This window comes from Acanthaster planci, linkage group LG19 (genome assembly GCF_054643075.1).
Source record: "Acanthaster planci isolate LZ-2023a linkage group LG19, COTS_SCS, whole genome shotgun sequence".
Taxonomy (NCBI): domain Eukaryota; kingdom Metazoa; phylum Echinodermata; class Asteroidea; order Valvatida; family Acanthasteridae; genus Acanthaster; species Acanthaster planci.
In genome coordinates, this window is record NC_141795.1 from 5,051,222 (window position 1) to 5,064,369 (window position 13,148).

General features: G+C 40.9%; 2 protein-coding genes across 5 annotated transcripts; one reads left to right on the top strand and one right to left on the bottom strand.

The window, feature by feature from the left end:
• On the bottom strand, nt 1–11,352 carry LOC110976512 (2'-5'-oligoadenylate synthase 3-like). 4 transcript variants are annotated; one of them, XM_087129669.1, is made up of 5 exons: nt 10,560–11,352; nt 4,504–4,682; nt 3,784–4,087; nt 3,137–3,518; nt 1–3,030 (listed from the first exon to the last, which is right to left on the bottom strand). In XM_087129669.1, exons 2-5 carry the CDS (start codon nt 4,672–4,674, stop codon nt 2,859–2,861), a joined length of 1,029 nt encoding a protein of 342 aa, XP_086985795.1. In that variant the 5' UTR covers nt 4,675–4,682; nt 10,560–11,352; the 3' UTR covers nt 1–2,858. The 4 variants fall into 4 exon arrangements, with proteins under 4 accessions (XP_086985795.1, XP_086985794.1, XP_086985796.1 ...); XM_087129668.1 differs by having other exon boundaries at nt 4,504–4,763; nt 10,560–11,349; XM_087129670.1 differs by lacking the exon at nt 10,560–11,352 and adding an exon at nt 6,384–7,663.
• LOC110976443 (uncharacterized) lies at nt 7,663–9,199 on the top strand. The gene has a single exon (XM_087129962.1). It carries the CDS (start codon nt 7,903–7,905, stop codon nt 9,154–9,156), a length of 1,254 nt encoding a protein of 417 aa, XP_086986088.1. The 5' UTR covers nt 7,663–7,902; the 3' UTR covers nt 9,157–9,199.
• Nucleotides 11,353–13,148: the final 1,796 nt, after the last annotated feature.

Genomic DNA, 13,148 nt, shown 5'->3' on the forward strand with positions numbered 1-13,148 from the left:
TCTAACAACGAAGACTATAAGGCATCCTAAACAGTTTACCACGCAGAAACAAAAGACGAGAGGTTTGAATTGCCGTATATATATTCTTGGTATACCATTCTCAGAGAGTTAATCTAAGAAACACTGGCTATTAATTATGACCTAGAATAATAAATGCATGAATACGATAATTGCGTTTGAGAGATGGCCCTTACAAAGAGGTTACAATTTCTCTTATGCTTTCCTTTTCGATATTAACAAGCAAAGAATTGCTTGCTAAAGTCACTATACTCTAGGCTTGAATTCGGTACGAGCAATACGTCAGTTTTACGAGGGCTCTAGGTAGAGTGGCACGTTATATGCATGACGTGATCGATACATCACTGTGGTTGATCTACAAGGTCCACCATTTTCTGTTTTCTGTTCCATTGACAGCGCATCGGAAGGAAATCCCCCAAGGTCCAACCCTCATTAATCGATGTAATCGACTGCCTGTCAATGAATCTTTTCATCAGAGCTGATGTGGGATCAGAAACCAAACCAGCGGGAGGGCATAACTTTCAGTCTGAACACTTTATCATTTGGGGGCGACAAGATAAATCCCATCTCATGTAGAAAGATGACGCCGTACACTGACCTTTGGAACTGGATACAATTTCCAAATGACTGATACTTCATTAGCACATTTTGTCAAGATTGTGTGTTGCAGTTTCCATAATTTTTGTTAATGTAAGCCACTTTGGCGACAGCAAATCCACCGTAAAATGGCGTTCTGAAAGCGCCGCTGAAGTATTTCAGGAGTGGGTGAAATCAAGAGTGGGTGGAGTTAATGTACTCGCGAATAGAATAATGCTTCAGTTTTCATGCAGTTTATTCGTTGATTCAGATTCTGTCCCATACTCCTAGTTCTAATGATACACCAGCGTCAGAACTTACAAGAAAAATATACTCCTTAGGAAGAAACCCAAAATTTCAGTCAGGATTGAAGACCCCTCCACATCTTATCTCGTAATATTGGAGCAACAACCTCACTGCAGAAAAGAAGTGAAAATACGACTCAAATTACCCGCTGAATGAGCGTTGATACTGACACATGTCCATCGATCGCCAGAGTTCAATGACCTCAGCCTATCGAATTCATGAATTACTGAAATCAAATCTATTTTTTTGGAATCGCACACGTTGGGCTGTCTGTTCTTTCTAGTGTGCGGTAAAATGTTACGCAAGGCAGTAGTAACAAGGCAAATATTGACCACTGCATCATAGGAATATGCACGCAAGTAATCGCATTAATCACATAATTCCACAGTTTGATCCCCAGGCCTCCAAAAGAATCAAATTCTAGAAGGGAACCTGCAGTCAGTTTCCTCTAAGATCCCCTTGCTTGCAAATACCCTCAGTTCTCCAAAGCATGCAAATTTACCCATCTTACCCCTGAAATCAACGTTACACTGACCCAGAAATGAGAGTAATTGCCGGCGGAGCCTTTTCTTTGCCCGTATATTAAAAATGGAAAAAAAATCAGACGGCGTACCGTTAAGGTAAACAAGACACACAAAATCTCAATCAGTAGGCGGGAAATTGCCCGATAGAATTCCTGATTTGTTTTACAGGCGCACTAAATATCTTGGTGAGGTTAAACGAATACCAGGTTCTCACGCATGTGTTTCGCTGGAGAATTAATTTGGCTTGCATGAGGTTTGACGGATATTAAACTCGATATAAACAGCAATTTATCATGCATACGTGAGGAGAGACAGACGTACCAAAATTAAGTCTCTGGTACATTTTCTGGCAAAGGGGAAGTAGCGAGAATCATCAAATAAATGTTGGAAAATTTATGACTTCTTTTTCTTAAAAAGGAAACTGTTTATTTATTGCGGGGTCGGCTAATAATGCTTTTGATGTTTGAAACTAAGTTTCTCTGGTTTGGAAACTCGTTTTAGAATATTACTCATTATGAACAATTTCGGAAATACATGGGTAAATTCATCATTAAGAGGTTGAGAGTTTGCCCTTCAGTACCGGTAGGCCTACTTCTAACAGAACCGTCACCAATCGGCCTTATTCACAAGTCGGCCACATAACTTTGATTTATGCACCAGAGAATAAAAAGGAAAGCACTGAAATAAACGCTATTACTGTAGAAATTTATGTCATTTATGCGGATGAAGAATTTTTAATTTGTAATTAATTAGATCTAGATGTTTCAAGCAACAATTTAAAAAATTGAAAGCGAGGCTTGGAGCCCAAGATAGTCTGTACTGCACCATTATTTTGACAGATTGCATTGAACATAATACATTCAGGGAACACAATCAAAATGGCTTAACCATGAGTATGGTCTGTTTGGCTTCAGCTCTTGTTTTACTGTGCATACCCGCGTCTAACAAAGGGAGGGATTTTTATTATGCAAATAATAGGCCTATTATAATTTTAAGTTAAAGCGCAGTGCCCTCGATGGAGGGCGTAGAGTAACGAGAGGGCGCTTGTCATTGAAGCGGAAGAGAGCTTTCCAAAACACACATACGCTGAAGATGGCCAGTGATGGCACAATTAGCTGTTTAAGCTCTGTATACCACATACATGTGTTCATATATCTGTGGTGTATTCTATTGTTGAAACGGTTTGCCTACTTCAAAAAGTCGTTGCGATCAGTGAGCCTATGGGGCCTAATATTTGAGCATAGTACACACATCATGTGCCATATTATGGGCCGGCAATCTGGTCAACAGTGCACGGAAATGGGACCATATTCTGGTAAAAATTTACTAGTTTTGAAATTTTCAGTGGCCGTATTTCAGCATGGGGGGATGTTATAAGTTGGTTTTTTTGATGCTCAGTATTGTGGAAGTGGATAGGTTTGAACTTGGCTCTGCTCATTTCGTCTTCCACGAGGCGTCGTCTGACAACCCTTTGAAAAGAGGCTCCATCAACGTCTCTCTCGCCGTACGCGAGATCTCGTCCCAGATGAGAGTCTTGACGTCAGTGCAGTATTCCACACGTGGATCAATGGGGTCAAGTGCGATTGGTCCAGCATAATCATGTGATCTTCAACGTTAAACAAATAGGAATCATGATAAAGGAAACATTATTATGACAGAGGCAATTATTTCCATAATAATGGGTTGATTATTATATGATATTTTTTGTTTACCTTGCAAGAATTTCCCGCTGTTTTGCCTCTGCTATCTTTCTTTGGTATGCTAAGCTACTGCTGTCCTCCCACATAATGCTGATGTTTTTCCATTCGCTCAGGCAACTTAAGATACACTTGAGGGCCACAGTGAGGTCAAACGTCTTGGGCTTTCCCGCGATTTCCCAGCAGTGGATCACTAACAGCTCATAGAACCGCGTTTCTGGTTTGTCACTGCGGAGACGAAGGCGATACTTCCGCCAGTGTTTGACCAATAAGATGGTGTCTTTCACGGGAGCCGGTAGGCTTTGAATCAGGCTCAATCTTAGATCGCTCAGGGTTGGTTGGTAAGGGGACTTGTCCTCATCTAACACAAACTGGCGGTACATGGTTTCTTTGTTTGCTGTAAATGGAAGTAACACGTGAAAGAAAAGAAAAAAACACATAAATTGGCAATAATTCAGGAATTTCAGAGTACCACTTCCTGTGCCAAAAAAGAAGGAAAAAAGGACAACTGAGGTGCAAAAAAAAACCCAAAAATATAATAGCAAACGAGGACTATGCGAGCATATCCCAGATATGCTGTCGTGCGACATTCGGTGAAGTACAAAATTATAAGCAATTCAAAAACTAAGATGTAATCAACTCAGAAATTTCTGTAAGCTTACATTTTTTTGGACTTGATCCAATTAAATCAACAGCGGGGACAATGGTCCCTTCCAGCCACTCCTCCCCTGCCATGACCCTGACTTGTATCACCTGCATCCCGTCTGCATCTGACACGCAGTTTGGCTCGATGAGCATTACCACGTGCAGCACGCCTTCAGAGCTTAACAGGTCGCGTGTCTCGGTCAAGACGCCCTCTAGACGCCTCTGGTAATCGTCAATGCTACGAAAGTCAGAGAGGAAAAGGAAAAGGTGAAACTCCGCGTCCTCGTTGAGGGCAGTAGTACCTCCGGCAAGATCGCCGCCCTGTGGGTCAATAAACAACACCAACTTTATGTACAACACTTCACTCAAATTAAATGTGAGAATCCTCTTCGACTGGTCCTTTTTAACCCAACTGAAAAGTGCTTTAAACAACAATTTTCTGTCAAGTGAGGGCACTGTTGTACTATCGGAGGAACACTGCAGTGCATACATCTCTACTTTATTTCCTTTACGGCAATGCGCTCTCCCAGATTAATTCGAGCACCTTTTACTTATTTTGTCCTTTACGAGTAAAATTTTTCAAAGTCCAAGCTTCTTTCTACAGCCATGAAATTCCTGCCACGTAATGCATCAATAGGCAGCACGTGGCCGGTAACACTCATGACGTCATGCTTTGTTTACATGCACACATGCAACAAAGATGCTATTGGTAGATGGGTCTATATAAAAATACTCACCACGACATATCTAGATATGGAAAACGAAGCTTGCGTTTGGATGTATGCCACTATGTTGTGCAGCGCGCCCCGGAGTTCAGCTAAGAAACTGTCCGTCTGACGTAAGTGCGAAGAAACGAATGCTTCCAGGTCGCCAGGGCGCAGTTGCCATGGTGATTTCTCCTCGGCCATGAAAAAGCCTTTAAGTAAAGTGTGGCAGAGAGAGTTCCAGTCGTAGATACTGGCTATTTTTCGTATTCTTAAACTTAGTCCAATCAATTCTGCAAAAGTGGGGAGGAGTGGTAAAGATACATAAATGGAAATCTCAACAAAGTGAATCGTAAATCGGTTTCAGTAACAATCTGACTTCTAAAAACTTGTATAAATCTCAAAGTATTCAAAAATCCAAGGTGAATTTACACTGTCTAATAGATCAGACTTTAACAATGAAAAATCTCGAAGGCCACGCATAACACACCCCACAACTGGGATAAATGGATCAGATAAGTCACTGTTAGATCAACAGCAAACAAACATGGAAAACAAAACAAAACTAATAAAAACACAACAAAACAAAAACGAGAGAAGTCTGTGTGAATCTCCCTTCCTGCATCATCATGTTCATGTCGCGTAGAGCCTTATGACAGTGGGGTGATCCTACACAAAGATAGCTCCAACCAGCAGGATACTATACTAACGAGCCTCCACATTCCCTCTTCTGACCCATCTACCGGAGCTCATCAGTGGCGCATTAGGTTTTCAGCCCAGGTGTGACAGGATTTTTCTGAAAACGACTGTCCATTTCTTATCCGTTTCTGTAAGTGTGGACCCTTATTATTTAACAAATACATAACCACATGTCTCCAGGTGGTGTGCCTTCCCCGCTGGATACGTCACTGAAGCTAATAGTATTTCTCATTAGGCCTACCACAAAGCTGACAAAATAATTGCATTCAGCCTTAGTAAGCAGAGGACTCAGCCAAATCATCTCTGATTTCAAAAAGAATCTGGTTTAACAGCAACACCCATCAAACAGCATATTATGTAAGTCACTAACAGGATATGAAATGACAAATCAACGAATTGAAGACACCTGCTCCCTGGAAAGATGAAGTTTTCTTCAACTCTTGTCTTACCCATTAGCGGAAGACAATTAGCTTTTCTACCTAACAAGATTAAGAAACTGCAGAGGTGTGTACAGGTGTTAGAGGTATACAAGATAATTTTGGCGTAATTAGAGGAATTGAGATTGCTTTATACGTAAAATTCTGGTGAGTTTGATCCTTCTCACTTTTTGAACTGCTTACAAGGTAAAATAGCTGGTAATAATCTCAGTGCAAGTTGCAAGACTGAAAATCCAGGTGATTCAACCTATTAACATCTTATACTAATAAATTTCGCCGATTCAAAACATTCCCTCCAAAGCTACAAAAATGCCCTTAGGACCTTTTGTAGCTTCTTTTCAAAATTCTAAATATGAACACACTAGCATAGGACAATGTATTTCTACCTACTTCAACTCTGGCACGTTAACCTCGAGTGTAACCTTGGGTAATTAATCAAGATAATGATAAAAGTCTCTACGAATTTGACGTGATATGACTGGTGTCATTAGGACAGGTTGGCATGTAGATTAATACGTATATAGACAGTAAACGATACGGGATTTAAAAACATAATTATCAGTGATATCTACGCCTTCGTCCCAATAGCGTCCCAAGATCAAACATGCACATTTTTGTTAATCACTGTCAGAATTTCGAAAAGTCTGTTTTTCAGTCTTCTGTTCTAGGACAAAATGAGCTAATTTCAGGAACAAGTAGGGCTACTGCTCTATTGTATTTCGCTAATGAATGCCTGCAAGATCCTATTCACAAACATTCCAATCGAACGGTCCTTACCTTTCTTTGAAACGATGCCTAATTGCACAGAGAATACAAACTGGAACAATGGAAAATGTGATTCCTCAACTGGCTATGGGAATATACAGTAGGCCCACGCACTTGGAACTACTTGCACATGAATTAGCCCTTTCAAGCATAGCTCACGGCTGTTGCCCATAACATCTGCTTGCAGGAGAGCTCTCAGGCAACGTCTGTACAAAAGCTAGAAGTACACACCTGTATATATAAGCTGATGTAAATGTTGCACAACGCTCGTTGGCCACTGATCTTTAGCAAAACATACATATAAAATTCGCAAACGCTTCTTTCGTTCAAGAGCTTAATATATCTCTGTAAAACTTAATCTTTCCTCAACTTTGCTCATCACGTGTTCGCGAAGTGCCTGCACGCATTAGTTATTACAGGCACCATTAACTTATTAAGGTCGTCCCCTGCAGTATGCGGTGTAATTTCTTCGACGTGAGCGGGAAAGCAGGTGAGCATATTGGTACGAACAAAATAAAACACTCCATCTCACTTGAGTATCGAATGTAAACAGGGCATTGTGAAGGAGGCACTTCAAATACAAGGGTCCAATTCGTCAGGTGTACATAGCTTAACATGAGGCTATAACAAAACTATCGAAAGTAAAATCAACATTTAAGCAAAAGTCTACACAATACGGCTATGCTTGCTTCATTGCTGATTTTGAAACGCGTATAATTATGTAACATTATTGTCATAATTATTTAAAAGGCTGAATAATTAAGCCACATGGAAAGCTCAAAATATTACTTAGCTATTTGACACTAGAACTGGTGCCAACCTAGATGCAACTGTCTACAAAGTGTAGCTGTCTAACCAAAATGATAATGACTGTTTGTAAACAAAGACAAGCCAAACGGCTGTGACTTATGTCCATTAACTCCATGATTGAACTTTCAGCATTTTTCTTCTCTTAGTGCGCTATGTATGTTCACATCTCTCGTTGGTCACGTCAACTAGATGAACGTCTTGCCAGGCACGTAGGTGTTCAATGCAAAATACTGCAGGGCTGGATACAAAACAAAGCCTTTATACATACACTGAAATAACTTATGCAATAACGGTTGGAATTTGATGCAGGAAAGACTTGCCCCAGCATGGTTGCCGTCGTTAAACAGTCGTTGTTGCGGAAGGACTACCTAACCTTTCTATGCCGTACCCATCAAAGGTTTCTATAACCAATATGACTTTTGCGGCCACAAAATTAAAAGTATTTTTTCATTGTGCTTGGTGACAGCAAACTACGCAGAATCATGCAGGGAATCACGGGACCCTCAACCAATCAGAATTTGTTTATTTCCGAACGGTCAACGTTAGCAAAATACCTGCATTTGGTTGGAACATCCGTTTTAAGTAAATTTGATTGGCCAATGAGCTGAGCTGATTGGACGAGTAGTTCAACCCGTATGCATGTATAAGACAACATTTTCGGAGATGGTGGTAAAGTAAGAAGCTTGGCTCGTAAGTGCAATTGCACTCATAAGCTCCAGCAATGGCAAGCACTGAAGCTTCATCTGACTCTGATCTGCCTCCTTTGCCTGATATTAACAATATCAGTAAAGAATTGGCCATCTGTAGAGTGTTTCTCAATACTTTCATCCTTATATCTGGTTTTTTGGGTAATTCCTTAATCCTTCTGGTTTACAAAAGCAAAATGCGTAAGAACAGTACCCAAATTCTCATTATGGGTCTTGCTGGTGTCGACTTGACGGTTTGCTTATGTCGGATCCGGAATATCTTCAAGTTCTCATACATGGCTCTTGATAGAGAATCTCCACTTATCACGGAGGTTTTTGCAGTGCCTGGGAGATTCGCTTTGGGGATGTCCGGCGTTTTAACTGGAATCATTGCGTTTGACCGCTACGACAGCGTGTGTAGGCCACACCGGAGGCTCTTCAACAGACGACGGGCCAAAATTGCTTTGTTGGGATCCTTTGCTACCTCTGTTTTTCTGGAGATGCCCAACTTCATCGGCACGATCCTTCAATCTCCGAACTGGAGGAAAACCTCCCACAGTATTCATATAACTGAGTATTTGATTGTTCTGTTCTTGACGATCGTTTGCTATGGAAATGTGTATGCGACCACTCGAAGGCGAGCTAAAATTCGTGCTGAATTTCTGCCCCCCAAAAATCCAGTCATACCCACTATTAGCTACAAACTCAACATGCAACCAGATAAGACTGACGCTTCTGCGATAAAAACTGAATTTGCGTCAACGTACAAGGAATCATCAACACCAACACCGCATGCATCAAAACCATCAACCATGTTTACTACGCTCAAATCGTCATCCTCAAAGTCCCATCAGACATTCAATGCGCACAAATCAGCAGTTGAAAAATCAACTCCAAAGGAATTGCCTTTACAAAATCCCCCGTCCGCCGGCGTCGATACCCAAGAGCAAAGATGGGCCTACAGGAGAGAAGTACAAATGCACATTCGGCTAGGGAAGCCTCACCAAACTAACCCGCCCTTAATGAGGGATTTCATGCAGAGAAGGGTAACCCGAATGCTGTTCATAACTGGCGTGGTGTTCTTGTTAGCCTGGCTACCCTACTGGATCTTCATCGCTGCGGATTTGTTTGCGCTTAACGGAGGGACACTTGGAGAGGGTGTACTCGCTAAGCTGTTCAGTGTGGCCATATCAGTCCCCTTCAACAGCATCGTTAACCCGCTTATCTATGGTGTAGCCAATCGTCATTTTCGTAAGGAATGCGCGGTCTTTTTCAGAAGAGTTTGTTGAGAGACAAGCCATGACTTAATGACTTTTGGTGGGGTGAATATTATTATGAACGTCCCATCCCACTGGTGTTTACTCCGTTCTCACCATACCCTCACTTTTTGTTGACAATAGAGCCTGAAAGTAAAAGGTCACGCAGCGAGCTTCCGGAACCTTCGCGCGGTCCTCCTGTAGGGATTTTACATTGGGCCGTCCTATCACGTTCGGTAATTTTTGGAAGAATAATTCCTAAGTGGAACCACCCCATGAAACACTCATGTTGGAATTTTACTTTTGTCTTCCTCAAGTAATATTTAGGAAAAGTCACATGGAGATAGGTAAAAACCGAATTTTCTTAAAGACCTTTCACTTTCGGCGATATCGTACCTAGGTCTCCATGTTCATGCACGTTTGTTTTCATTCGCTGTGCTTTCTTGAAAGCCTTTCTGCCTGTGCTTACGTGAAAACGAGACTGTACAAAGTTGCAAAGATTTACCTACCTGCAATCGATGGGTTCTGGATTCCGTTGAGTTGGCACCACGCAGTTGTTAGCAACGGTTAGATAAAAGATCAGAATCTTTCGTAACTGAAGTATTGTTGCTTTAAGTTTATGACTTATAAATCATAGGACTGTGTAAAATATTTTAATCTGTTTTTTTTTTATTTCGGCTTTTACCGACGGACTACTATAAAATTTCATACCGTATATGTCAATCTGGGTACGAGACTGCGTTATTGAAATATTCTTCATGTATTTCAGATTTTCGGGAGTGTTGAGTCAGTTTTGGCAGGATATTTCTTTTTTAGGTCAGGTGATTTTTCAGTTTGTATAAATTGATATACTAGCAAATATTTTTCAAAGCCCCTTTTCCGAGTTGGATTTTTAAGAAGTAACTGAACGAAAAAATATTACAAATTCTAAAATCTTTGCACGTTATTTTTCCTTTCCAATCGTTCCGGAAGCGCGCCACCAGGGGTCAATGTTCACGCTCTATTATGAGGTGTAGAGTGTGAGGCTAGTCAGGCTCTCAATGTGACACTGTTCCTCTTGTTTCGTTTACTGGTCCAGACTGCACCTTATATGTCACAAATTTATGCTTTAAGTCAAATAAGTCTGCTGTATTTACACGGAAATTTTCACGGAGATCGCATGCATGTACAAGTAGTGCACTTGTATCACTTGCAGGTAAAGATGCAAAATAAATTCAGTCTGTTTGACAGTGGCGTAACTAGAGTACATTTTGCAGGGGGCACTTAGGAGGCCCTTTATTTCTGTATGAAGGGAACATCCAATGGGTTCGATTCAAGTTAAAACAATGACGAAACCGGATACAACGAGGTTTTTTCTTCTCTAATTTCTGAGCGGGGCGGGTGTAAAGACCCCCCCCCCATTTACGCCACTTCTTTTTGAGTATATCTGCACTCACCTCAGCCTGTCACATGACTAAAAAGTGCTTAGCTTTCTGCAATAGGTTGGGGTTGGCGTTGAGCGTGCCTGACGACTTCCGCAAGGCCGTCCTAATTTCCCATGCCTGTCGAATCACTCCACCCGACCATCGATTTGGCCAATATAGTGTCTGACTCCTGCAGTGAAAATGACACAGCATTCAGAAATCCCTGATGAACACCCCAGAATGTGCTGGACAGCGCTACGGTGCCTCCTCTTCATGTTTAGTCGCATGAGGCCGGTTTCCTTTCGCACTTAACGGAGCTGTATATAGAGACTGTTGGGCCAACTCCAGATTTTTACAGCAAAATGGCTGTTTACTACGTGGGCAGTACGACATGCAGCTATTGTGCGCTAATCGTCCATGTGCACTGACGCATAATCTACCATTTTGGTTCCAACAATTTGAGACACTTATGTCGCTCAACTCTCTCTATAAATAGCTCTTGCACTTGCAGCAAAGGAACAGTAATTTGCTTAAAAAGTGTCACCCACCTCCCAAAAAACTGATTAAAAGTTACAAATAGTCAGCACAAGTTTCACTTGATGTGCTTCTTGAATATATTCAATACTGAGTAGTATTTTTTCGGGTTTTTGTTTTCAAAGTTAAGATATTTAGCCTACGCCCGTTTTTCTGCGGTGCTTTATTTGCTATTCTGCAACCCAAGTCTTAACGCGTCCCTGAAAGACCTTGCTAACAAACGTTATTAAACAGAGCTGTAATTGTATAATTATAAATGTACAATGTACTTGTATAGTATATACTTGCAACGTTGTTGTCCAACAAAGGATAAAAATAGATACCCTGTGCACTTGAATAAGTTAACAATGATAATGTGTCTGTGAATGATTTTGTCAGTGTCCTTGGATCAATCATAGGTCAATACGTGTAGCACAATTCTCATTTTTGAAGGTCAAAACCCTTACCAGACAGCTGAGCCGTCATTTAAGCTCCATTTCGAATAATGTCCTGTGATTTAGCATGTTCAAAATAATTTTTATATGTTTTTATTTTATTACACTTTGCCACTGCCTATTAAACCGAAAAAAATATATACATTAAAAACATATACATAAAACAATTGACATGGCACAACAACAAACAGATGACGGCCATAAAAAAGAATACGCTTAAAAAGCCAGTGGATGGCAAGATGGAACAGGTGGCCAGCACCTCTACAGAGCCATCCTACCACATGACGACACGCCCCCCCCCCACATATGAGGTGGAAAAGACAGGTAGAAAATGAACGAAGAACGTAAGAATAACCCTACAGTATCGAAAAAAATGTAACAGAATAGTGATCTCTTGAAAGTGAAAAAATAATTTCATCGGGATATCGATCCTATTCTCGGGATTTTGTCATACTGTAATCAATTAACTCATGATGTCAACATTCTGTTCATCAGAATGTCAAGCGTTATAAATCCTTCAGTGTGTCGTCGCACCGTGGATATTCATCTCATGTTGTTGACATCAAACCTTCGGGTTGGCAGCGAAACAGTAAAAAGACTTCTCAACATCGGAGATATTCTTTCCTGAAAGATCATCGTATTGTAAAATTAATCAGGAAAGCACTCCAGGGCACCGTAGTTGATAATGCGGTAGACCTACGCGGAAAACTCGAGGCGCCATGGTACGACATATTCATGTGTGAACGTCTGGTTGGACCACATTTTCCATTGAAGAATCATGTATACATGTAAGACGCAAGAGACGGCACCCCAACAAGAGACTTTGCGGTGAACGTTATTAGGTTGACCTTTAACATTTGTGTGTCATACATGAGCATTAATTTATGCACTTCCCGCGGCGAACTGTGTACATGTACGTCCAAGCCAAAGGATTCCGACTATTTTATAGACTGGCTACAGTTCCCTACATAGGCCTAGTTACCATACGTCCTTCGAGCACCGAATGTAATGAGTAAATTAGCCTACAAAATGCCCTATAATGTAACAAGTAAACATATGCCAAAGAAATATTTTTGTTTTTTTCTTCTTCACAAGTGGAACACAAAGTTGGTATTGCTCATACACGTGAACAATCGGTGACTGTGAATTTATGCCAAAAGACGTGATCACAAACGTTTCGAGAGAAACTGAATAAGTCTATTACCATGCCATAATGAACAACCACGGCGTGCATGACGCGTAAGATGGCCACACTACCAATGACCTCACTAGCACACATTTTTAATGTTCAAAATTCAAACAAAGGTTCCTTTACCTTTATCAATTGCGAGCAAGCTACCGATCCATAATTTGTTCATTATTGGGACAGGGTCTAGTCAAACTATTTCCAAGTTCCAGTGGCTGCCATAGTCCTTTGACTAGAATGGGAAGAGTCCCCCTCCCCCGTTTTCGAAACTTTCTAACATTTTAGTTTCATTTACTTTTTTATTCTTTATCTTTTTTATTGTTCATTGTATTTTTCACTTGCGCCCACGTCTCGAAGCCTATTTACACGTACATAACATGGATTGCAATTTCATAATTGTTTGCTTGAATATACGCTGTGAAAGTGAAACAGTTCTACGAAGTTGTATTAGGGACATGGCGAAAAAAA